At 36.6% G+C, this 25,788-nt stretch overlaps 1 protein-coding gene across 4 annotated transcripts in view; it reads left to right on the top strand.

Annotated features, from left to right (window-relative positions):
* ASB2 (ankyrin repeat and SOCS box containing 2) overlaps window positions 1-25,788 on the top strand; it is an 84,723-nt gene that overhangs the window by 44,513 nt on the left and 14,422 nt on the right. For 3 of the 4 annotated variants that reach the window (XM_003756158.3, XM_031952331.1, XM_031952330.1), the window contains 5 exons: window positions 597-701; window positions 7,676-7,842; window positions 9,489-9,644; window positions 13,341-13,586; window positions 18,240-18,411. In XM_003756158.3, coding sequence (XP_003756206.1) covers window positions 597-701; window positions 7,676-7,842; window positions 9,489-9,644; window positions 13,341-13,586; window positions 18,240-18,411 — 846 coding nt within the window. The remainder of the gene's footprint in view (window positions 1-596; window positions 702-7,675; window positions 7,843-9,488; window positions 9,645-13,340; window positions 13,587-18,239; window positions 18,412-25,788) is intronic. The other variant, XM_031952332.1, reaches the window with a different exon arrangement.

Here is a 25,788-nt window from a genome sequence, read left to right as displayed (position 1 = left end):
TGGCTCTGAAGGCACCATAAGGTTGGAACAATTTCATGATCTCAGCTTGCAGCAAACCACTGTAACCACTTTTTCAAATCTTCCTTAGAGGTGGAGAATATCATGTCACTTCATATCTTCCTTCTGTGTGGTTAAGTTTTTTTTTTTTTTTAAAGAGGGGGGTGTGAACCTCATTGTTGTCTTATATGGTCATTCAAATCCCTTGGTGCTTCCTCAGAAGGCCAAAAATAATCCAGAGCTGAGAACAGCTGAGTCCAGCCCCAGAGCAAGCTGTGGCCATCTGCTTTCATTCAAAGTCCCAGTGCCCAGCATCAGCCAGCCTCTGCCTGCCTCTCTCTCTCTCTCTCTCTCTCTCTCTCTCTCTCTCTCTCTCTCTCTCTCTCTCTTTCTCTCTCTCTTTTTTTCTCTCTCTTTTTCTCTTTGTCTTTCTCCTCTTCTTCTTTCCCCCACCCCCTTTCTCCTCTTCTTCTTTTTCCCCCACCCCCATTCTCTCCTTCCCCTTTCCCCCTTTTCTCCCTCTTCCAATCCCTGGATATGACTCGCTTCTCTTACTCTGAGTATTTTTCCTTGTTTCACTCATGCCATCGCCCCTCCAGGTCTGCAGCTCCTTCGGGGACCCAGCCTCCGCCTCCCAATGTGGGCTTGTTTCAAGGGGTCAGGCAAAGATACAACGGCAGCCTGTTCAAGACCCCCCAGCCTGTGTAAGTGACCCCCCTCTATCTCCTTGTTCAAGGCCAGTCACCTTGTTGTCTGTCCAAACTAACCCAAATGGCATTTGTGGCATAGAGTGTGGGTAGGGGCTTTGTCAGGGTAGTGAGGAAGTAACTTGGAAAGAATTCCTGCCTCCCCTCACTTCTCTCCTCCCTCCCTCTACCTTATGGTCCCTTAAACACATATAGTCATTTCAGGAGTTGGATCTAGACCAGAAGGTCCAGTCTCTCCTGATTTTTTCAGAATTCATGAGTCACTCATTGGGAAGGCAAACAGGTCCTTGTTCGTGTTTATCTGCTAATTCACTTGTCAGGACTTTAACTGAATTAGCCTCGTGCTATTTTTAAATTATGGATGTATTAAGATGCTTTTCACCTCCAGGGAAACAAATAATAAGTTAAGGAGAAGAGACAGAGGGAAATGCATGGCAAGTACATAGAGAGATGCAATGAGAAGAACAGAGAAAGAGATGAATGAGAAATTGAAAAAGACAGACAGAGAAGGAACAGAGACTGAGAAATGTAAACAGACAAAAGAAGGCAACACTAGAATTAAGAAGGCATTGTTTAATGATGATGTGTCTGGGTATAGTTACCAAGCAGGATTGCCTTTTTATCCCCAACTCAAACTGAATTAATATTTGATCTTTAAAAATTTTTTTTCCTTTTGAAAGGAAGAAGGATTTTCATATCTACAATGGATTGATAAATTAATACAAACTCCTCCAGATAAAGGAAACTACCTTTTTGATGAGCAGGTGCACTGGATCCCCAAATTCCTGAAAAACTATGGTTTTCATATCCAGATCACCGCACAAGTCCAAAGGCCACTCAATGACATATTAGATGATTCTCTGAACTCGCTAGAGTGGAAGCTTCTTTCATAGCCATCATCTACCCATGCTTTCCCATCCTGAATGGATTTTATCCATGGTTTTTTTCTTCTCATGAATTGGAAAGCCATGAGATCATACACAAGAGTTGGATGATATCTTAGAGATCATTTAGTCCAATTTCCACCTTTTATAAATGAGGAAATGAAATAAAGAAGGATTAAGTGACTTGGTTTAAGTCACAAAATATGGGGTAGAATTTGATCCTAGGTTTTTCGATTCCAGATTGAGCAATCATTGTGCTGTACTGTAGAGGATTGATTGCTTCAGTGTGGAAGCCTTCTCTGGATGCTTTTAATATCTCTGGAGGTTCTCACTGCAGCACTAGGTCAGCTCATCTTTTGCTTCTTAAACTCACATTTCAGATTATCTTTATCCTCAATGATGACTTTTATAGTAGTCTTCTCTGATAGTGTGCTGTAGCCTGCTTATACTATGGTGTATGTCTTTGGATTTCTTTCCATTTGATGCTTAGAAAATTGTGATTGTCCTTGAGTTATAGCATTATCTAGAGAATACAGGTGTTGAAGAGATGAGCTACTGAGAATTAGTACTTCAAAAAAGATGATCAGTAAGTATCAGAGATAATAAATGTATAGAGAAGAATTTAAGAATCAAAAAGTTTTGTTCCTCTATGGATCGTTAAAACAACTTACTTTGAATCCTTTCCCTTTACTCTTGTGTGGAAACCTTGGTAGTCAGATCAGCTTAACAAGTTTTCTTATATTATAGCTTTTTTGCTCAACTGATGCAAATATACTTTGGAGAAGCAACCCCATATAGTGCCAAAAACAAAAAAAAAACTAAACAAAAAACCCCACCTCTGACGTGGAAATTGAGAGAATCCAAGTTTTCATCTCTGTTCTGCCAGTAACTCACCTTGTGACCTTAAGAGGTCACTTCCTCTCTCTCTCTCTCAACCTCAATTTCCTCTGTAAAATAAGTGGGTAGGTGATCTTTAATATTCTGTGCTCTGTATCTTGACTTGCTCTTTTTAAAAAGTCCCTTTCAATTCTAGCAAAATATGATTCTATGATTTTTAAGATCCTCTTCAAGCTTTTGACAGTCTTTTCCTCTTGTTTTAAGGTCTCTTTCTATCTTTGATATTCTGCATTTAAGATACCTTTTAGAGAAAACAGTTTCTAATCTGTGATTCTAAGATAATTTCTAAGTACATCATTCCTTGTACTAGGATTTTGAGGCTCCTTCCTGCTCTCTGAGTTTTTTGTTCTACATTGTAATCCCTCTCCCCGCCTTTTAGCTTTAAAATCTTCTGTTTTATGATACTAAGCAAAATTGATTGAGGGTGAAAAGGAGAGAATGTAGGAGAATGAATGAAATTTTATTCACATTGTTAGCTTTCTGGCTTCTTGTCAATGACTTCCTAAGGATAATACTGAGATGAGGGAGTACATATCCCTCTTTTCTCAGCAATCTTTGGAATGGGACAATAGAGTCAGGGACACCCCCTAGCTCAGGGAAGACTCAGAAAAAGACCAAATGAACAACCACCATTTCTTCAGATCAACAAACACTCCAAAGTACTAGCATTTGATTAACTAAAATAGATCTGGATGATTCCAAGAAGGACCATCCTGAGGAAGTAAAGCTTCTAAAAAATGTTCCACTTTACATATAGAAATTGCTAGTATTTTTATAGTGCTATAAAGTGTGTTTTTCTTTTTCTTTTTGGTGTGATAATCAGTCACACAGCTAGTACATGTCAAGTGTCTACATCCAGATTTGAATTAAACTCCTTTTGATCCCAAGGTTGATCTACCCTTTGTATTACCTAGCTGCTCCTGTAAAATGTTCTTCATATATGATCTCATTTAATTCTCACAATAGCCCTGTAATAGGCTATTATTATTATTCCTATTTTACAGATGAGGAAATTGAGACAGAGAGATTAAACAGCTCTCTTAGAATCACCTAAACAAGCAAGTAGGGGAGACAGATTTTAATCTCATGACTTCCTGAGTCAAAGTTCAATGTTCTAATAAGCAAATACAGACAATTTTATCCAAGTCAATGACAAATTACTGATAAAAAAGGAGAGATCTCAGGCCCTATTTCTTCCAAGACTGAACAACTACCTCTTTTCTCAGCCTTCCTGGGTTTTGGGAGGGGCCATGTAAGCTGGATATCCTGGGAAAAGATGTTGCTTCTCCTTTTGGCTAGTATTGAGACTGTGTGTGAGAAATGTCTGTTTCTTAACATAGAATTTCTGCTTTCTACCCAGCTGGAGTTCAGCAGCACACTCAGCAAGGTTAACCAAAAGGAAGGAGTGTGAGGGGAAGAGAGGAGAGGGGAAATATACATTGTGGCTTTAGCCCTTCCGAATTTGAGAAATGTTCTGGTGAAGAGTTTGAGCAGAACTCATCCTGGTAGAGGAGGGTAGATGGGTGGGAGCAGGGAGCAGGAGAGGTTGCCTGCCTCAGTTTCCTCTGGCTTCATACACATTTAATTTTGTGCATCTAATATGAATACAAAGCTATTAATACAAGTCCAGGAGACTGAAAGAAGAAGTAGCCAAATGGGTTTATAGGCACTCTTCATTTTGATCCTGGCTCTGCCATCAATTCTGGTTTAATTATGGCTTATTTTCTACATCTATAAAATGAAAAAATCTTTGCTTTTCAAATGGTATTTTATTTTTCCAAATATATTGAAAGATAAAGTTTTCAAATTTTTCAAAATTCCCCTCAAAACCTTGTGTTCCAGATTTTTTCCCCCTCTTTCTCCTTCCCCAAGACAGCAAGCAATCTGATATAGGTTAAATGTGTGCAATTCTTATAAACATATTTCCATATTTATCTTGCTAAGCAAAAATAAATCAGATAAAAATGGAAAAAAACACAAGAAAGGATAAAAAACAACAAAAAAAGATGAACATACTATGCTTTGATCTGCATTCAGTCTTCATAGGTCATGAGAACATCTTTGTAACTGCAACAGTTAATTCACTCATTAATTATTAAATGTCAACTGTGTACAGAGGACTGTGCTAGATAATGTAATATGGTATAAAGAACACTGCATTTGTAATCAGAAGACCTCCGTTAAAGCCTTGACTTTGGGCAAGCCATCGAACCTCATCTACAAAATTAGAAAATTGGACAAACTGATTTTTAAGTTTCTTTTTATTTCTGATTTTGTGTAGATATGTGCAGGAATCTTTGGGAAAATAATTCAGCAGCATCAGAATCATGCTCTATTTTTCCTCCTCTTTTTACTTCATAAGCCCCCTACCTTCCAGGTCTTATCAATTTTACCTTCATAACACCTTTTTTATTCATTCCTGTCGTCATCAATTCACATAGCTTCTACCTTGGTTCAGCCCCTTATCATTTCTTCATTTATTGCCATTTAACTACTTTTTCTGTCTGCTATCTTTCCTTTCTCTGACCCTTATTGATTCCAGCTATAAAGCTGACATTCCTCAAGCCCAGGTCTGACCATATCATTTTCTTGCTCAAAAAACTTAAATAGCTCTCTATTGCCTCTAAAATAAAATAGAAACACCTCTGCTTGGCTATTATTAGTGAAATCTTATCTTTCTAGACTTATCTTTAATACAAGTATGTGATAAAATATAAACTCCCTGAAGTTAGGGACTGCTTTGTTTTTGGGGTTTTTTTTGTCTGTATATTTAGTACCTTAATAGTATTTTACACATGGTAGATCCTCAATAAATCTTTGCTGAATTTAATTTTTTGATATGATTCCTAGCCTTATGGAGCTCATAGTCTTGTAAGAGCATAAGGCACAAATGTAGGTAACTATAATAAACAACATTGGAGGATTTACTCTGGGGGTTTTCCAAAAATAATGAATATATTATTGCTAATCAAATTTTTTTGTTTAGTTGAAAGAACAGTTATCTGGGAGTCAGAAGAACCAGGCTTGGTTCTTGACCCCAAGCTGGGTGAGCTTTGGCAATTGTCCTTCTCTGGACCTCAGAGTCTTAATCTATAATATAGTGGGATTAAACTATTAGATTTAAACAGAAAATAAGAATAGGGGTAGCTAAGTGGCTCAATAGTTACAGTATTGGATCTCTGGACTTAGGAAGATACATCTTTCTGAGTTCAAATCTGGCCTCACATACTTATTACTTATGTGTCCCTGGGCAAGTCACTTTTTCCCTATTTGCCTCAGTTTCCTCATCTGTAAAATGAATTAGAGAAGAAAATGTCAAACCATTCAAGTATCTTTGCCAAGAAAACCCCAAATGGGCTCATGAAAAACTGGACACGATTGAAAAACAAAAAGAGAACTGGGCACTTTAAACTGGACCACATAAAAGCATTGAAATAGGGGAGAATGTTCTCTTCCAGTCTTAGAATTATTTATTTTGTTTCAAAACTTTGCTGTTTTAATGTCCTTTCCAGCTTTTTGGTGATCATTTTGAGTTAAGATGCATGGGAAGTAAGAATGATAAGCCCAAGGAGCCATAAAATTTTAATTCCCTAGAGGAAGAGCAAAAACAGTGATTCATAGAGAACCATAGTCTGAAGTATGGAATTTCTTATTCCAACATTCCCAAATAACTTGCATTGTAACATTCAATGAGAGGCTACCTAGTAGTAGATAGAGAGCTAGCTTCAAAGCCAGGGAGACTTGAGTTCAAGTCTTGCTTTGTGACAGCCGCTATATATATATATATATATATATATATATATATATATATATATGTATATGTATGTATGATTCTGGCAAATCACTTACCATGTCCTAGACTGCCGAAAAGGCACTAACCTGCATTTTTAGAGGGAGTTTTCCCTATAGTATATATGTCACCTGAATCTCACCCAGAAGAGCCATTTCATTTCATTAGATTAAATGTCCTTATTCAGAGTGAAGAAGAGACAGATTTTTAATTTTAATGTCCAAGTTATAATTTTAAAAGTATTCTATACCCTTCTTGAAGGCCCAATCAATCAAGCAATTATTTAAATTAACACTTGTTTATTAGCCACAAGACCCAGGCTTAACTTTGGATTCTCACCCTAAGCTGATAACTCAGGACAATAACTTTAACATCCCCATAGAATATTAAACTCTCTCTTATCCCTGGTACTTGTTGATTGAAAAGACCCTGATGTTGAAAAAGATTGAAGGCTAAAATAGAAGAGGATGCAGAGGAAGACAGATAGAAGCAATGAACATGAACTTGGACAGACTTCAGGGGATAGTGTAGGATAGAAGGGTCTAACATGCTGTGGTTCATGGTTCATGAAGAGTTAAACATAATTGAATAACAAAAAAAAGAAATCAACTTATTTCTACATTAAAGGAGGGAGATGGGCAGGATGATATGCAAGGTCTTTTCTACTTTAGCATTTTATGTTCCATAGTCTCATCTATTTTCTAAGGATTCTTCTAATTCTTGACATTCTCTGTTCCATGTTCTGAGGTCTTTTCCCACTTTTAACATTACATTAATGTCAGGGACAGTGTTACTTCTGTATTTTATATGGCTAGTGCTTAGCACAGTGGCTGGCACATACTAGGCACTTAATAAAGCAGGAGTTCTTATCTGGGGGGCATAAACTTGAGTCTTACCTTTCCAGTACTCATACCTTATTCCCCACTCATCCCCATCATGAGCAATTCACTGATACCTGGCCTCCCTCTTGTTTCCTCCTTTTCCCTTTTTAAAAACTTACTTTTTTTCTTCTTTTTTTTTGCCATTCTTGTTTCTTTTACAATAAACTCCAACTCCTGCCTCTAGAAATTTTCACTAGCTTTCTCATCATCTCCACCTTCTGTTCTTTCTGTTTTCCTTCAAGTTCCAACTAAAATCCTATGTTTTACAAGAAGCCTTTCCTGAGCTCCCTTTATCTTGGTATCTTATCAATTTAGCATGGATAGAGCTTGCTTGTACATAGTAATTTGCATTTTGCCTTCCTCATTAGACTGTGAACTCCTTGAGAGTAAGGACCGTTTTTTTGCCCTTCTCTGGATTCCCTACATAGCTTCTGGATCACAATAGTGCTTAATGAATGCCTGTTGACTAATTGACTTTTGAGACAAGCCAATGTTAATGAGCTCTCCTTCTTTTTAAAGAGTCATAGATCCTGTGGTGAAGGCCATTAAGGATGGTGATGAAAATGCCTTAACTTCCATGATCCAGTCAGGCAAAAACCTCTCGGAACCCAACAAGGATGGATGGCTTCCTCTGCATGAAGCTGCCTATTATGGCCAGTTGGGTTGTCTGAAAATATTACAGAAAAGTGAGTTGAAAAATAATAGTATAATTGCATTTATATGAGGATGTGAGAAGATGGTAGAAAATATAAGGAAGCAAAAGACAGGTTGGACTATGCAAAGACACATGTACAAAATCTGTCTCCTTATTTCATATATTTTATATAATTCAACTATATATGTATATATAGCTATTTGTGTATATATACACACAGATACATGCATGCATACATACATATAAAAAGAAGGGTCAGCTAAGTGATATAGTGGATAAAACACTGGGCTTGGAATCAGGAAGACTCATTTCATGGGTTCCACTATGGCCTCAGGTACTTACTAAGTGTGTGACTCTTAGCAAGTTCCTTTGGCAAAAGACTTCTTTGCCTCAGTTTCCTCATCTGTAAAATGAACTGCAGAAGGACATAACAAACCATTCCAGTATCTTTGCCAAGAAACTCCAAATGAGGTCACTAAGAATTGGACATGACTAAACAACAAACTTAAAGACATATGATGCACAGCAAATGCAAATGTCCATTTATTACTTTTTCATTATGTATACATACATATGCACATATGCATATATAAGTACCTAAATATAAATAAATACATGTGTATTTGTGTGTGTGTGTATGTGTATGTTTTACATTCAGTTGTATTTTTTTCCTCATCCAACTCCTCTGATTTTTTTTCTAGACCTCAGTTGAAAAACCCACATTTTAGAAAATTAATGGATTAAATGACTTGCCCACAATCAATCAGTAGATGGTCAGAAGACCTTAAAACACAAGTCTTTTTGACTTTAAGAGGCCTTCCTATCCACCATACCATCTCTTCTTTTAGGAAAGAAATATGCATTTATTAAGTATCTACTAAGTGTCATGCGCGTTATAATTATTATCTCATTTGATTCTTGCAACTATCCTGGGAAGTAGTTATTATTTATATTTTCAGTGAGTCTGCATTTGAACTCACTTCTTCCTGATACAAGGCCCAGTGCTCTATCCATTTTACCCCTTAGATATCACTGCTTTAGAGATGTGAGTTACTATTATTAAATCTTTAGGCTTCAGTTCTCTAATCTATCAAATTCAGGATAACTGTTTTATTCTGAAGTTTGGTATGAGAAAACATTAAACAATGTAGATGAAAACATTGGGATAATTAGAAGCATTAGACAAATGTTAATACAACATATCAGTTCATTTCATGCACTTTCATAAATGTTTTTCCTTGAAATCCAAGCCACTCATTAATAAGTAATATGGGCTGTTTTTCAAATGTTTAGTTTAGGGTGTCACAAAATCATAAAATTCTTAGTTCAGTATAAAGTCAGTAGAGCTCCTAGCTGCACTAAGATTTTTAGACATCCTGTAAATATGGATGTGTGTTGTTATTCACTTGTGTTCAACTCTGTGTGACTCCATTTGGTGTCTTAGAAAATATACTGGAGTGGTTTGCTATTTTCTTCTCCAGCTCATTTTACAAATGATGAAACTGAGGCAGACAGGGTTAAGTGACTTGCCCAGGATCTCACACAGTTAATAAATATCTGAAGCCAGAATTGATCTGAGGAGGTTGAATCTTCCTGGTTCCAAGCCCAGTGTTCCATCCATAGTGTCATCTTGGGTGAGTTTGTTAATGATGATCTTTCAAATGGTCTTTCCTCTAGCATATCCTGCTGTTATTGATCAACGCACCCTTCAGGAGGAAACAGCCCTTTATATAGCAACTTGTAGAGGAAACCTAGATTGCTTACTGACCCTTTTACAATGCGGAGCTGAACCGGATATTTCTAACAAGTCTCGAGAGACCCCACTTTATAAAGGTGAGTACCTAAAGTACTGGAAAGCAATGAAAATAATATTGCAATGAACACCCCAGAAATCAAATTTCCAAATGTGTGTTATTCCTTTCAAAGAAAGTTTTAGTTTAAAGTGGCTGTTATTGCTTAAAGACATCCTGAAACTCCTAAGGTATAATTGACTTTTGCATGCAGGGATTCAGGAATTCCTTTTGCAACATCTCCCCCAAGTGGTCATTCATCCTTTGCAGAGAAACTTCCGATGACAAGACAGCTCATTATCTCACAAAACACTTCAGTTCTATGTTGGGTCTTTTTGATGACAATTTGAGCTAAATTTTGCATCCAGGGAATTTTCTGTTCATTGGTTATATGCTGCTGTTCTCTGAAGCCGCGCTGAACAAATAGAATCCTTTCCCCCATCAATATTAGTCCTATGGACAACCATCATGTTACACTGTTTTCCAATTAAACATTCAGCTACTAGATGGTACATTAGCTAGGTTGTTAGATTTGGAGTCAAGAAGGCCTGAGTTCAAATCCAACCTTATAGACTAATTAAGCTGTCATTGAACTTCTCAACCTCAGTCTCCTCATCTGTAAAATGGGATTAATTAATTCTATCACCTAACAAAACTTTGTTGTAAAGAACAAATGAGATAACAATGAAGGGCTTAACAAACCTTAAAACTTGGGCAATTATTATTCAAATTCCATTTTCATTTTGAGACCCTTTACCATCCTGGTCATGCTCCTCTGGACATGTTATCCACTTGACAATGTTCATGTTAACATCTGGTAACCAGAAATGAGAACAATCCTCCAACTGTGGTCTCATCTTCCTCCTTTTGTACACTCCACATCTGTTAATGCAGAGTAAGATCACTTTTTTGGCTTCAAAAACTACACTGTTTACTATTATAGGCATTTTAATCCTAAAGTTGAGTTTTTGGAGCCCAGCTGCACTTCTTTAATTTTATCCACTGAATTTCATCTTGTCAACCCTAGCCAGTCATGCAAAACCATAGAATATTTGTTATTTTATTTCTAAACTATGTAGAATTATATATTATTAATCTTCATTAATAATTATACAACACAAAGGACACTAAGCAATATTAATAATTATTCTTAAAATAATTACAATGTGACTATTATATTAATTGTAACAGCTAGTCATCTCAGTATTGGTTATTGATATCAATATTACTATATGTAATAATATGTTAGTTGTCATTATTTTCTAAGCTTCAGGCTTATGCCATCTACATCCAAATCATTGATACTAATATTGAAAAGAATAAGGCTATGGATGGATACTTATAATATGCTATTAGAAACATTCTTCCAGGTTGAAATAATCACCACTATTTATTTATTTTGTGCACCTAACTATGAACCCAACCTTCATTTCTTTTCCTGGTTCATAAGTATACTAATTAATATTTTGGTCACAATCTGTCAAAAATTTTGTGTAGGATGTCTCTGTTTCATTTGTTCACTCATTCATCCATTCATTCATAAGACATTTATCAAATGGCTGTGTTCTTTATAAGATGTAGGGAAGATTCAAAAAAAGGAAGATTTGGTTTCTGCTTTTAAGGAATTTACTTTCTAATTAGGATGATAAAATAGGGAAACAAGTAAACATATTATAAGCAGCATGAACCTGTGTTCAAATCCCATCTCATTAGCTATGTGACTGAGGAAGTCACTTGATCTCTGGACCTTAATTGTTGATCTTTAAAAGTTAGGGGATTGAGGTTAAATGTTTTCTGAAGTTCCCTTTATCTCTAAGTTTAGAATTTTACAATGCTCAGAGAAAGAAAGCAAATAGGATTTTATCAAACACCTACTGTGCCAGGCACTGTGCTGAGTGCTTCACAAATATGATCCTATTTGATCCTCACAACAATGCTAGGAGGTAACTGCTATTATTATACTCATTTTATAGTTGGGGAAATTGAGGTGAACAGAGGTCAGGTGACTTGCCCAGGTAACTAACTCAGCTAGTCACATTTGGACTTAGGCCTTTCAGGCCCAGCAGTCTAACTATTGCTCTTCATAATTTTAGGAAGAACAAAAATTCCTTCTGGTTAAATAAATGAGAGGATTGTGAAAATCAAGGATTATTGGTAACATTGCCTCCTTTACCACCATTTCTACCTTCTGGAATTATGGGATTTAGAACTGGGAGGTAAAAGTCATCTCATGTAATTTCATTTAACTAAAGAGGCAACTGAGGCCCAGAGGGGAAATGCCTTGCCTAATGTCACAGAATGACTTGATGTCAAAATCATCATCTTCTCTTTTTTAAACTAGAGCTCTGTTCTTGCCCCCAGTCCAAAATTTACCTTTTATTTGAGATCCAATTTAAGTCCTGCCTCCTCCACAAAGTCAATAAGTATTTATTAACACTTGGGAATATAATATTATTATAATATAACATTAACATCTGGGGAATATAATGTAAGAGAAAAAAATCGAGTTCTATTCTCAAAGGGCTTACAATCTAATATGGGAGGTAACAGAAAACAGCTATGTATAAATAAGACACATCCCAGAAAACTGGAGATAATCAAGAGGAGAAGCATCCGTGTTAAGGAATATAAAGAAAGGTTTCTTGCAGAAGGCAGCACTTTAACTGAGTCTTGAAGGAGTCCAGGAAACCTGGAAGCATGAGATGAGAGAGAAGAGTCTAGGCAAGGGGTATAGCCAGTGAAATACACAATTGAGAGATGAAGTGTTTGTGGTGCCCATTAACTCACAGTTCTCTGAATTCTTTGTACTTCCTGCTATGATGATAAGGTACTTTTTTGTGATTTCTCTTGAACTTTTTTTGAGTATCAGTTAAAAAAAAAACTTCTTGCACTTTTGCTTTCCTTTTCATACACTTAATCTTTTTTCCCCAAGAAGATCATAGAGTAATCAGAGTTGTGGATCACAATGTCATTCTTCTGGGAATGTTGACTCTAGCATCTTTGTTTCCTTATACATGGTATATAATCATTTAGTATCTCATAAAATCTGATCATGTGAACACTACAAATAAAAATAATTAATTATCAATAATATATTTGCTGAATTAAAAGGAATAAATATCTTTTAGAGCTTCTATTTTACTTAAACTAGTAGTTATTACCGAGGTAAGATTCCATTTCTTTTAATATTTTGTATAGCCTCAAAATTCATGTGAGAAATTCATGTGAAAGTATAAAGAAATCGTCCTTAATAATCTCTGAGGTAGAGATGTGACTAATAAATCTTCACTCTCATATCTCCAAAACAAACAAACTAGTAATTGTATTAAGTAGCCTTAATGGTAGGATAGGGATGCTCCATAGACAATTCTAACAGATTATAACCTTCATGAGGACAAGGAGACTGTCTTATCCAAAATATATTTCTCCCCCATATTTTTAATTTGAGAAAAATGTGTAAACAAAATGAAATTACTCCCATGGCTAGATCTAGCCCAGAAGCCAGAGATTCCCAAGTTCTATAGTTATAGATAATATTAGAACATAAGCATTAAGGTTCTTAGAGACCCTCTTGTGGATCACTGGGAGGACCCTCATGAATCTCCAATGGTCTCAAGCAACTTTCTGAAGCTTATTTCTCTAGAGGAGTAACCTTTCCCAGCAGACTTTGTTTTCAGGCGACAGACTCCTCTCTCATGGTCGTTATTTTGCTGAGTGGTTTGCAATTTTCCTGGTACAGCTTGTGAGCGGAAGAATGTGGAAGCTGTTAGGATGCTTGTGCAATATAATGCCGATACCAACCATCGATGCAACCGGGGATGGACTGCTCTTCATGAATCCGTGGCCAGGAACGACTTGGAAGTCATGGAAATTCTGGTGAGCGGAGGTGCCAAGGTGGAATCCAAGAATGCATACGGCATTACCCCTTTATTTGTGGCTGCCCAGAGTGGACAGCTGGAGGCCCTGAGATTTCTGGCCAAGCATGGTGAGTGGAAGTATGACCCTAAGTAAGAGAAACAAAGCATTTTAGAAATGAGAGGGACATTACAGCAAAGAAAGTGAGAGCTGGAAAATACCTTTGAGTTATAGAATTTGAGACTAGGCAGTTAAGTGGTATAGTGGATAGAGATCTGAGTCTGTTATCGGGAAGATCAAAGTTCAAATTTGAACCCACACTCTTACTAGCTATGTCACTTTACCTGGGAATATTGAATTTCTTCAACTGTTAAATGAGAATAATAATATACGTAGCTCCCAGGGTGGTTGTGGTGGTCAAATGAGATATTTGTAAAGTACTTTGCACAGTCCTCAGGACACAGTAGATGTTTACTAATAAACAACTTTCTAATGCTTTTGTAACCAGCAGTTATTGTTATCTGGTAAGGTTTGGAGGTTTAGGGTAGAAAGCAAAAATGAAAGTAAGAGACTTAGGTAAGTGGTCAAGGGAGATTCTTTCTAGATCATACCTTTCTCTTTCCACTAGATAGCTAAGGAAACACAGCATGATGTTCCTTTGATTTACATATCTGTCCTTGGTGAGAGATAGTAGATTTCATGAAGTACCTGCATTTAAAATCACATCTGAATCAGGTTCAACAATCTCTTGATTTTTTTCGGTATTGTTCTTTAGTCTAGGGAAAAGGAAGGAAAAATTCCAGATCCATTTTGGTTCTGTGTTTTGGGAAGCCTATAAAATGATTAATAATTCTTTTGAAATAAGGTGCAAATTTCTATTGTTCTGTTTGAATTCTGTATATTTCCAGCAATCTACTAGCTTCCTCCATTTCATTCTTCCCTTTATTTGTCACAGTAAACTTATGGTCAATTGTAGTTTTAATATGAAACTAAAAAATTAATAAATCAGGAAATAGGAACAGGTGAAAGAGATAGGGGAAAACCATAGACAATGCACCTTCTAGGAATGGCACCTGAGAGGGAGTTGGGGGAGTTCAACCTTTAGCAGCTTTTCCACAGTTTTTAAAGAGAGGTCACAGTTGATGAGCAATACATTTCAGTCATCTTTTCCATCCTCATCTTTCCTCCCATACTTTTTAACAGGTAAAATAATAGACAATAGTAGTATTAATACCTCTTTGTTAGTTTCCATTCAAAACAGTTGTCATACTTCATTCCATTCCAAAACCTGAACCTCTTCTGCTACAAATTATCTGGAAAACCTCTTGGCCACAAGAGAAAGTCTGCCCCTTGGCTCAGGATAGGGAGAAAGTGCTATCTTTCCAAGATTACAATTTCCAGAGATTATACTTAAATTTCAAGACATTTTTTTCCCACCAGAAAGAGAAATCAGTACAAAGTCCACTTACAACTCATATTTTATATGTTTGTAATTGTGTTTGGGAGCTAGATGGCACAGAAGACCTGAGTTCAAAACTGACCTTAGACACTTCCTGGCTATGTGACCCTGGGCAAGTCACTTAACCCTGTTTGCTTCAGGATCCTTATCTGTAGAATCAGCTGGAGAAGGAAATGGCAAATTATTTCATTATCTTTGCCAAGCAAACTTCAAATAGGATCACTAAGTGTCAGACACAAGTGAAAAATGAGCCAACAAATATAATGATGTCAGGTCAAAAGAAATCTAATGCTATTAGAATGTAACCTTCATGAGTAGAGGGACAACGTTTTCTCCAAACTATCTTGGTGGACTAGATCTGCTAGATCTTAATTTCTCTAAAGTCTCTAATCCTAAGAATGTTAGAAAAGAAAGTACTAACCAAGTTTTATAAACAAGGAAATTAAATTTTAGGAACACTATAGAATTTGCTCAAGTTCACATCATTAGTAAACAGTGGAGTTAAGATTTGAGCTTAAATTTCCTAGATTCTTGAATTCAGGGTTCTAAGGTTCCAAAGGTGAAAAAAACAAAACTAAACAAAATCTTGATGTGGGTGCAAATGAATTCTCAGAGGTTAGTTTTTCAATCCAATATTCTATAAATCTTCAATTTTTTGTTTTTCTTTCTTAATAAAATGTCCTTCTTTGCTCATTGCCATCCCCACACTATTTCTAGCTCTGACATTTTAAAATTGCCAAACATGGCCCGGGCATTTGGGTCAAGGGAATGCAAGAGTTGGCAGGCAGCTTTTATGCTCAGAGAAACATCTGATGGGTTTAGCAAACATCTGAGCAGAGCAGAGAGATTTGTTCACTGGTTTAGGACAAATATGTACTGGACAGTTAGAGACAGAGGCATAGAAGTGGGTCCCTAGAGCTAAGAAAGTGGGATTGTGGAAGACAGCAGCACATGTTAGATGATTTCAAGAGTCAAGTATATTATAGATAGAAATCTTCTTGATTCTATGTGCATTTTTCCTCCCATCCCCATACCTTTACATGCTATATATATTTATAAATAAAAGCATTTTTCTTGGGTGAGTGAACAAACTTGTCTGATGAAGATGAAGGTTTTTTTTTTTATAGTAACTTTTTATTGACAGAATCCATGCCAGGGTAATTTTTTTACAACATTATCCCTTGCACTCACTTCTGTTCCGATTTTTCCCTCCTACCCTCCACCCCCTCCCCTAAATGGCAAGCAGTCCTATATATGTTGAATATGTCCTAGTATATCCTAGATACAATGTATGTGTGCAGATCCAAACAGTTTTCTTGTTGCTCAGGGAGAATTGGATTCAGAAGGTAAAAATAACCCGGGAAGAAAAACAAAAATGCAAACAGTTTACATTCATTTCCCAGTGTTTTTTCTTTGGGTGTAGCTGCTTCTGTCCATCATTGATCAATTGAAACTGAATTAGGTCTCTTTGTCAAAGAAATCCACTTCCATCAGATTACACCTTCATACAGTATCGTTGTTGACGTATATAATGATCTCTTGGTTCTGCTCATTTCACTTAGCATCAGTTCATGTAATTTTCTCCAAGCCTTTCTGTATTCATCCTGCTGGTCATTTCTTACAGAACAATAATATTCCATAACATTCATATACCACAATTTACCCAACTATTCTCCAATTGATGGGCATCCACTCAGTTTCCAGCTTCTAGCCACTACAAACAGGGCTGCCACAAACATTTTGGCACACACTGGTCCCTTTCCCTTTAGTATCTCCTTGGGGTATAAGACCAGTAGTAGCACTGCTGGATCAAAGGGTATGCACAGTTTGATAACTTTTTAGGCATAATTCCAAATTGCTCTCCAGAATGGTTGGATTTGTTCACAGCTCCACCAACAATGTATCAGTGTCTCAGTTTTCCCGCATCCCCTCCAACAATCATCATTATTTTTTCCTGTCATCTTAGCCAATCTGACAGGTGTGTAGTGGTATCTGAGTTGTCTTAATTTGCATTTCTCTGATTAATAATGATTTGGAACACTCTTTCATATGAGTGGTGAAGATGAAGTTTTTAATGGAAATTGATAGAGAGCCTTTGATGTTGTGTTTTGAGTTTTAAAATTAGAAGGGGCCATTCAATTCAGTTCAATTCACTAACATTTATTAAGTGCCATTCATTATATTATTGTTCAGGCATTTTTTCCCCAGTCATCTGATTGTGACCTCATTTGAGATTTTCTTGGCAAAGATACTGGATTGGTTTGCCATTTCCTTCTCCAGCTCATTTTACAGATGAGGAAACTGAGGCAAACAGGGTGAAGTGATTTGTCCAGGGTCACATACTTAGTAAGTATTTTTGAGATCATATTTGAAATCAGGTCTTCCTGATTCCTGTCCCAGGACTCTTATCCATTGCAACAGTAGCTGCCCATTTCAGTGTAGGGGACAGCTATTAAAAAAGGCCCAGAGACAGGAGATAGAATGTTGTGTGCTAGAAAAGTAAGTGGACTTGATCATAAAGTATGTGGAGATACAAAGGGACTATGGTGTGAAGTACTTTAAATATTAAAGAACTTTATATTTGATTCTTCAGACAATAGAAAACTACTGGATTTATTGAGTAGGATTACTTGCTTAGATCTACACTTTGGAAAAAGTCATTTTGGCAACTGGGTGGAGATTGGAGTAGGGGGAGACTCAAAGTCCAGGGGATAGGGACAGATAGATGGCACAGTGAATAGATTACCGTCCTGAAGTCAGGAAAACCTGAGTTCAAATTCAGCTTTAGACACCTACTAGCCATGTGATCCTGGGCAAGTCATTAACCCCAATAGCCTCCAAACTCCTCCCCTCCCCCCCAAAAAAAAACAACCAAAAAGAAATAGTCTAAGGAAAGATCGAATGTTTAGTTGAAAGTCTCACTCAGATTTAGCTGTTTGAGTCAAGGGGACTTATCTGAAACAATAAAATTGGGCAATTGATTTGGATGAATGGCAGTGAGGAACTAAAGGGGATTCTAAATAGAACTGTAATATGAACATTGGTTTTATGGGTTCAAATTCAGTGTATTTCTCCTGGTTTCCCCATGGGGACTCCCAGTTCAATGGGAATGTGACGTCTAAAATTACTAATACTATAATGTACATGTGTTCATCAAATGTACTTTCCTCTTAGATGGGAGGGACCTGGGAATCTGACAGGAAGAAAAAAATAATGGAAGAATAAGAAAGATCAGAAAGTAATACCTCCCAAAAGACTTTTGTCCCCTCCACAATTTTGCCAACATCTTCTGATCATTAAACCAATCCTTTTGTTCTTTGCTAGGTGCGGACATTAACACTCAGGCCAGCGACAGTGCCTCAGCCCTCTACGAAGCTTGTAAAAATGAACATGAAGATGTGGTGGAGTTCCTCTTGTCTCAGGGAGCAGATGCCAATAAATCCAATAAGGATGGGTTGTTACCTCTTCATATTGCTTCCAAACGAGGCAATTACAAGTGAGTTGATAACACCTTATCTCTCTTATACCCCTATCTCCACCCTCCATCTCTCTTTCTACTGCTCTGTCTTAGAGAATTAATCATTGATCTGACAGAGAAACAGAATTCTTCTCTCTGGAGTTGGAATAAAAGGGAATTATTACTGATTCCATTATCCTATAAATTGCATGTAAATGAGAACCTTATACTTTAGTATCAACTCTGAGTGCCCTATGTGGGTAGGAAGGGGAGAATCATTCAGAGGATCATAAGATGTCAGAGTGAGAGGAAACCTTAGGAATTCCAGAGGTTCTTAACAATTTTGTATGTGTTGTGGATTCCTTTGTCAATCTATTTGTATAAAAACTTTTTTAATTTAATATAATGAAATTACCTATTTTGCATTTTGTAATTTTCTCTAACTTTTGTTTGATCAAGAATTTTTCCCTTTCCAATAAGTATGAGTTGGTAGACTATTCTTTGCTCTTCTAATTTGCTTATAGTTCCCCTTTAATTATCTAAAATCATGCACCCATTTAGTCTTTATCTTGATACATGGGTATGAGGTGTTGATCTTTATCTAATTTGTGTCCTATTGTTTTCCAGTTTTTCCAGCAATTTTTTTTTCAGCAATTTTTATCCCAGAAGCTTTGGGTTCATCATACACTAAGTTACTATAGTAATTGACTACTGTGTCTTTTGCCCCTAATCTATTCCACTGATCCACTTCTCTATTTCTTAGCCAGTACCAGATAGTTTTGATGGTTAGTGTTTTATGATATAGTTTCAGATCTGGTATTAATCTAGGCCACTTCCCTTTGTATTTTTTTTTCATTAATTTCTTTGATATTCTTAATATTTTGTTCTTCCAGATGATTTTTTTTCTAGTTCTATTCTTTTGGAAGTCTGATGAAGTTATGGATTCTTCAGAATAATAATTTTAAGTACATAAAAATAAAATATAAAGGATGACAAATGAAATTAATTATATTTAAATACAGTTATCAAAATATAAACCCCGCCAACAATTTCATGGACCCCATGATCCTGCAGTCGGGCTCCCACATCAATTCTGCTACTGTTAGGGACTTATACCAGAACTTCCCAGAAACCCTCATTTTTTCTTATGGAGGGGTCCCAGGTATTGAGACGGGTTGTGCTGCCCAAAGGCCTATGATAAAATATGAGGGACCAGTATGGCTCTGTTCCAGGAGCTGAAGAGGTTGTGGAATGGGTTGTATAATACATTCATGATATTAGGTGAAACCAAAGGTCCACCTGGCTAAAACATAGTGTCTGAACTTTCTAACTCCCCCCCCAGAAGATTCTATTGTTGTTCAGTCATTCAGTGAGTCTGGCTCTTTGCAACCCCGTGGACCATAGCATGCCAGATCCTTTTGCCCTCCACTCTCCTGAAGACTGTCCAAAATTCACATTCATTGTTTTCATTACACTATCTGTCCATCTCATCCTCTGTCACCTCCTTTCTCTTTTGTCTTATTACTACTGAAAAACTAACAACAACAAAAATTACATAACTAATCCTAAATGTTGGAATGGTGGAAGGCAACCCAAATGATTATGGCAACCCAAAAAACTTGTCTGTGATCTTGAATTAGATGTGTTAGGAGATGCATAGCCTCCGGGAATAAGGAAATGATGGTAGTCTTTTTGGATTCAGCTCTGGAGTATTAATTTTAGATAATACATTTTTTGTTGTTGTTCAATCATGTCTGACTCTTTGTCATCCCATTTGGAGTTTTCCTGGAAAAGATACTGAAGCGGGTTGCCGTTTCCTTCTCCAGTTCATTTTACAGGAAAGGAAACTGAGGCAAATAGGGTTAAATGATTTGTTCAGGGTCCCTTAGCTAGGAAGTACCTGAGACTGGATTATTATCATTGTTATTATTGTTGTATTGATGGGGGGGTAAGAGAGATAAGGTAGGAAATGAGCATTTATGAAGTATCTACTGTTGCCAGACACTGTGTTAAGCACTTTAATATTATTTCATTTTATTCTCATAGCAACATTGAGAGGTAGGTGCTATTATTATTGCCATTTTACAGATAAGGAAACTGAGGCAAACAGAAGTTAAGTTTCCCAGGGTTAATAATGATGATAACTAACATTTATATGGCACTTAGTGTATTAGGCATTGTGCTAAACTTTTTACAAATATTATCTCATTTGATCTTCACAACAATTCTAGGAGGTAGGTGTTTTAATATCCCAATTTTATAAATAATATTAGCTAAAATCATATTTATAATAATAATATATAATATAATAATAAATATATATATTTATAAAGTGATTATTATGCCAAGTATCATGCATTTTATAATGCACTTTCTAATTATTATTCCATTTGATCCTGGCACCAACCTTAGGAGGTAGGTGTATTATTATCCTCATTCAGGAAACTGAAGCAAAAAGCAGTTAGGTGATTTGCTTAGGGGCTATAACCACTGCTATAACTTTCTGAGGTGAGAGTTGATCATAGGTCTTTTTGACTCCAGCACTCTATCCAGTACTCCACTTCTTTCCTTATGGATAAGGAAACTCTTTCCATCAGCATTGGTTGGCACCTTCTCTATAACTAATTTGTCTTAAAAGAATTTTCTGCCTATTCACAAGGTTGTCCTTCCTATCCACAAGCATTTTGAAAGCATTAAAATTCTGTATAAATGTTAGTAATGAACAAATTCATCTAATCTGAACTGCTCATTTTGTAAATGAAGAAATTGAAGACCAATGAGTCTGATGACTGACCTATGGTCACATAACAAGTTGTGATAAAGCTAGCTAGATGCTCTTTCTGATGTCCCTGTTTTAAGCCCTGGACTAGTAGTTGGGAGATTTGGGTTTAAATGATGTTAATTGTGCTGCCCTGAGAAAATATCTAAATCTTGTCAGAAAATAGTAATAACAATGTGTGTATTACCTATTTATGTATCAAAGTGCTGTAGAAATAGAAATTAACACTTGTCGGTTGAATTTCCTGAGGAAAAATGTAAATATTAATCATGTTTTGCTATTGTCTTATGACAATAGTATTTTTTTGGTAGAGAAATACATTGTATCAAATTTCAGTTATCAGTGTTAATGAAGGCAGGTATGGTTAAATTGTTTAAAATACTAGATGATGCAAAAGATTTTGAAATGCTTTCAGTGCCAGACTTGTAAATTCATTTGTTCATTCATTCTTAAAGTTGCAAAGAGGTTCTGATCTGCTTTGGCAGAGGTAACCGCTCCTTATCCTAATGAAGTTATAGGTCCATTAAAGACAGCAATAGCAATAAAAAAAACCCTAAAACAGTGCAAAACATCTTGCTGGACACAGTGATATACCTTGTTCAGATAAGACCATTTCTTTATTTCTTATGCACCTTAGTGTCTGACCCTCAGATACCTTCTAATTTGACCCAGCTGATCCCAGCTGTTTGACAATGACTGGTGACTTCTTCAAAATTTGCAAAATGGTCAGTGGACTCAGATATTCTTCTATGGTTTCCTAATTTCCATCTACAGGTTTTCCTTACTTTAAGCAAGTTGGATACATGAAAATCCACATACATATAAAATGTATGGGGATGGACACAATTCTTTGCTTTATTTACATGTATGTCCTGGGCAGGGATCTTTTAAATGTCAGCATCTCTTAATATGTTCATGATGCGATTCAGTTTAGAAACTGACTCACACAGAATTTTGGAGACATTCCAGTTATTGAAAGTTGACTGTATTTGGGTTGGATGGAGTTAACATGGCTTAGTGGATGGACCATTGGACTTGAAATCAGGAAGACTAAGATTCAAATATTTGCCTCAGGTACTTGCTAGCTGTGTGACTTAACCATACTCTGAACCCCTTCTGCAAAAGGAAAAGGTTAGAGTCAGGGGCTTCTTGGGTCACTTCCAGCTCTCTCAATCTATGAGTCTATGAATTTACTGACAAACTTGACTTATGTGTTCTTCTTAGACTCACTCTTGGCTCAAAGCTCTTTCCATAGTCATAATTAATAGAATAAGACTTAGTTATTAATTATATCAGAGCTCAGAGGTCAAGTACAGACCTGATTTCACTGGTGTGAAATGAAGTGTTAACACACTATCTTCCAAGCAGCCAGCACCACATGTTTTTTAGAAATGACTGGTCATTGGGCCAAGTAGACAATCATTATTAACTGCTCTGGTATTTGGAATGATATCCTCCATGGTGACCCCTCAGGAGGTACGCAAATTTAGTGTGTAATTTTATAGGAATGTCCCTTATAGGTCCCTTCAGAAGCAAAATCATGAAGGCTGGATAACATAAAAATCACAATATTTTCGCTGAGGGAAGTGTCCTTTCCATTTCTATGGTGTTTGCCTCTTTCCTGAGCTAAGATTCTCATCTTAGCAGAGATCAAATGAGATATTTATAAAGCTCTTAGCACAGTGTTAGACACTTAGTAGGCAATAAATGCTTGTTGATCTTTCTGTTGTTATAAGGTATCTTCCTATTATTACATTCTTTGGTTCTGTTTCCCCAGTTTCCACCTATTGGTGTTTCTTACTTGAAACAGATTGATTTATGAAAATCCTTATTCACACAAAAGACTCATTAGGGTCATTCTTTACTTTCTAGGTTTTTCCACAGGGTTTCTGTAAATCTCCATGGTGCTTCTCCAGTATGCTTGCAATATGAATCATTTTATAAAAAATTAATTTATACACAGCTTCCTTCATCTATTGTTGCCCAGTGAGGTCCTTCCATAAAAGACAGAAACATTACTTACTGTCAAATACTCCGAATAGCAAATAGTAAAAATGGAAAATTAGAAAAAAAGAGAAGGAAGGCATGTGTACTCCCTGCTCATATCTCTAGAGGTTAAGAAAAGGACAGGCAATATTTTCTTGGGAGAATGCTCAGGGACCAATTATTTTTTTGTATACAGATAAGCTTCTAGTGGGAAATTTTATTTTTGCTTTATTTTCCCTAGAGGGGAAAAATGCTGAAGGTTTGCAAGGAATATTCAATGTCATTCTCCCATTTAAAATTGAAAACCCTAGCAACGTGTCCTCCCTCTCTCCTAAGATGAGAAAGGAACTGAGTGAAATGTTTTTTTTCTGATGCACAGTTTCTGCATCTGAACAATGGGGAGTAGTATAATACTTATACTATCTATAATACATAGGAATCACATTCTATAGTATAATATACACACACACACATATATCAGAGAACCATCAAGAACTTTAGAGAACCAACTAAGATTCAGATGCGGAGAAACTACTTGTCAGTGGTCAGACTTATTAAGTGGAATAGATAGGATTACACTCCAGGTCTCTTGAATAATGCTCTGAATCTGAGGTTGTGGATAGGACAGTGAACTTTAAGTCAGATAGAGCTTGGGGCATCTGGGTGATGCAGTGGATAGAGAAATAAACTGAGAATCAGAAAGATTAATTTTCTTGAGTTCAAATCTATGCTTAGTAGCTATATAATCCTGGGCAAATCACTTTATCCTGTTTGCCTCAGTTTCCTCATTTGTGAAATAGATTGGAGAAAGAAATGACAAGCCATTCCTGTATGTTTACCAAGAAAACCCCAAAATGGCATGATAAAGAGAAAAATTACTCAATAGTCACTCACAACTGAACAATAACAACAAAGATTTTAGCTTATATCCCACCTCTGATATTTGATTCTTGGCAAGTCGTTTCCTTTTTTGGCCCCAGTTTCCTCTTCTACAAAGTGAGGGGGTTGTATTTGATGGTCTATAAGGTGCCTTCCAGGTCTGTCTCTATGATCCTGTGATCCCTGCTGACCCCTGCCTGGACAGAGAGAGCCCTCTGGCCCCGAGCAGTGGGTGCTTGGGGAATGTTATGGCTATGACAAAGCATTTGTTAGGAATGGCTGAGGGCCAGGCCCACAGCACCCAGTCCTTCTTCCTTTGACCGCCACCTTTGCGGGTCTAGATCAAACCTCCTGAGTTTGCACAAACAGAAATTATAAGGCCATGAGTCCCCCTGCGTGGGTAAATTTCCTTTGTAGGTTTTAAAGATTGATTTGTGAAACAACAGCCTGAGATCCCAATAATAATACTTTCTTCTGGTATCATAGTGTGAGACTTAATGGTGTCGGATTTCAAGGGGACCAGAGAAAATTCAGTTTGCCAGGACTTGGGTAAGCTGGGAAACTGTTTGCGGGGCATCTGCTCCATGAACTGTTCTTGCCCTCCACTGAAATGTGTGAAAAGATGTGGTCACCTGGGAAGATTAGGGTCAGCAATTGAATCTGCATTCCTCAACTGGCCCTTGTCTGTTAGCCACCGGCAGAGAATCTAGAATTATAGACTGTGATTCCTAGAATTGTGTAATCTCAAAATCACAGAATCTTAAAATCTTATCTTTGAGTCATCTTCCTTTTTCAGTATATTCCTTTCTTCCTCCTTCCGCCTTAAACACTTATATATTCATTTTAAAGTATGTATCTCTAAACATCAGACCATGCAGTGGACAATCTCCTATGCCTATAGTCTGGAAGACTCATTTTTGTGTGTGCAAATTTGGATACTTTCTACCTGTGTGTGACTTTGAACAAGTCACTTAACCCACTTTGCCTCAATTTCCTCATCTGTAAAATGAGCTGGAGAAAGAAATAGCAAAATTACTCTAGTGTCTTCACCAATAAAACCTCAAATTGGGTCATCAAGAATTGGACATGAATAAAACAAAACAAAACAAAATAATAGGGAGTGCCCTTGTGATTCCATTGATATAGGGAACTCAGCACTTTCTCTACAATTTATAGCCTTAGAAAATTATTTAAAACACTAAGAAGTTAAATGACCAGGAAAGGGTCACACAGTCATGAACTAGATCTTTGAAAGTTATATTTTTACATAATATTATTATTATGTAAGTTGTTTTACTCTGCATCAGTTTGTATAAGTCTTCCCAAAAGCCACACACTTAGAGGGGAGATGTGAACCCAGGTTGCCCAGCTTGAAGGTTAGCTCTCTTTCCATAGTACTACATTGCCTTTAATTAAGCATAAAAAAGAGAGGAGGAAAAAAGCAGTCAGTTAAAACCAATCAACATAGCAACCAGCTTGCACACACAGTCTTTCAGCTCTGCAAAAGGAGGATGCAGAACCATAACATCTTATAATGAGAGAAGTTATTTGGTATAACCTCCAGCTTAATGCAACCACTTTCTCTATATTATTCTTGACACATAACAATTTGACTTCTGCTTAATTACTTCCAGTCATGGGGAACTCATTACCTTCTAAGACAAAACTCAGCACCATGTTGGACATTGCTGTTAGATAGTTTGACCTCTCATTAGGAAAAGTCTATTGTGAGCTATTCCTCTGGAGAAATTAATCATAATTATATTTTTACC

This window comes from Sarcophilus harrisii, chromosome 2 (genome assembly GCF_902635505.1).
Source record: "Sarcophilus harrisii chromosome 2, mSarHar1.11, whole genome shotgun sequence".
Taxonomy (NCBI): domain Eukaryota; kingdom Metazoa; phylum Chordata; class Mammalia; order Dasyuromorphia; family Dasyuridae; genus Sarcophilus; species Sarcophilus harrisii.
This window is presented reverse-complemented; position numbering and strand designations above follow the sequence as displayed.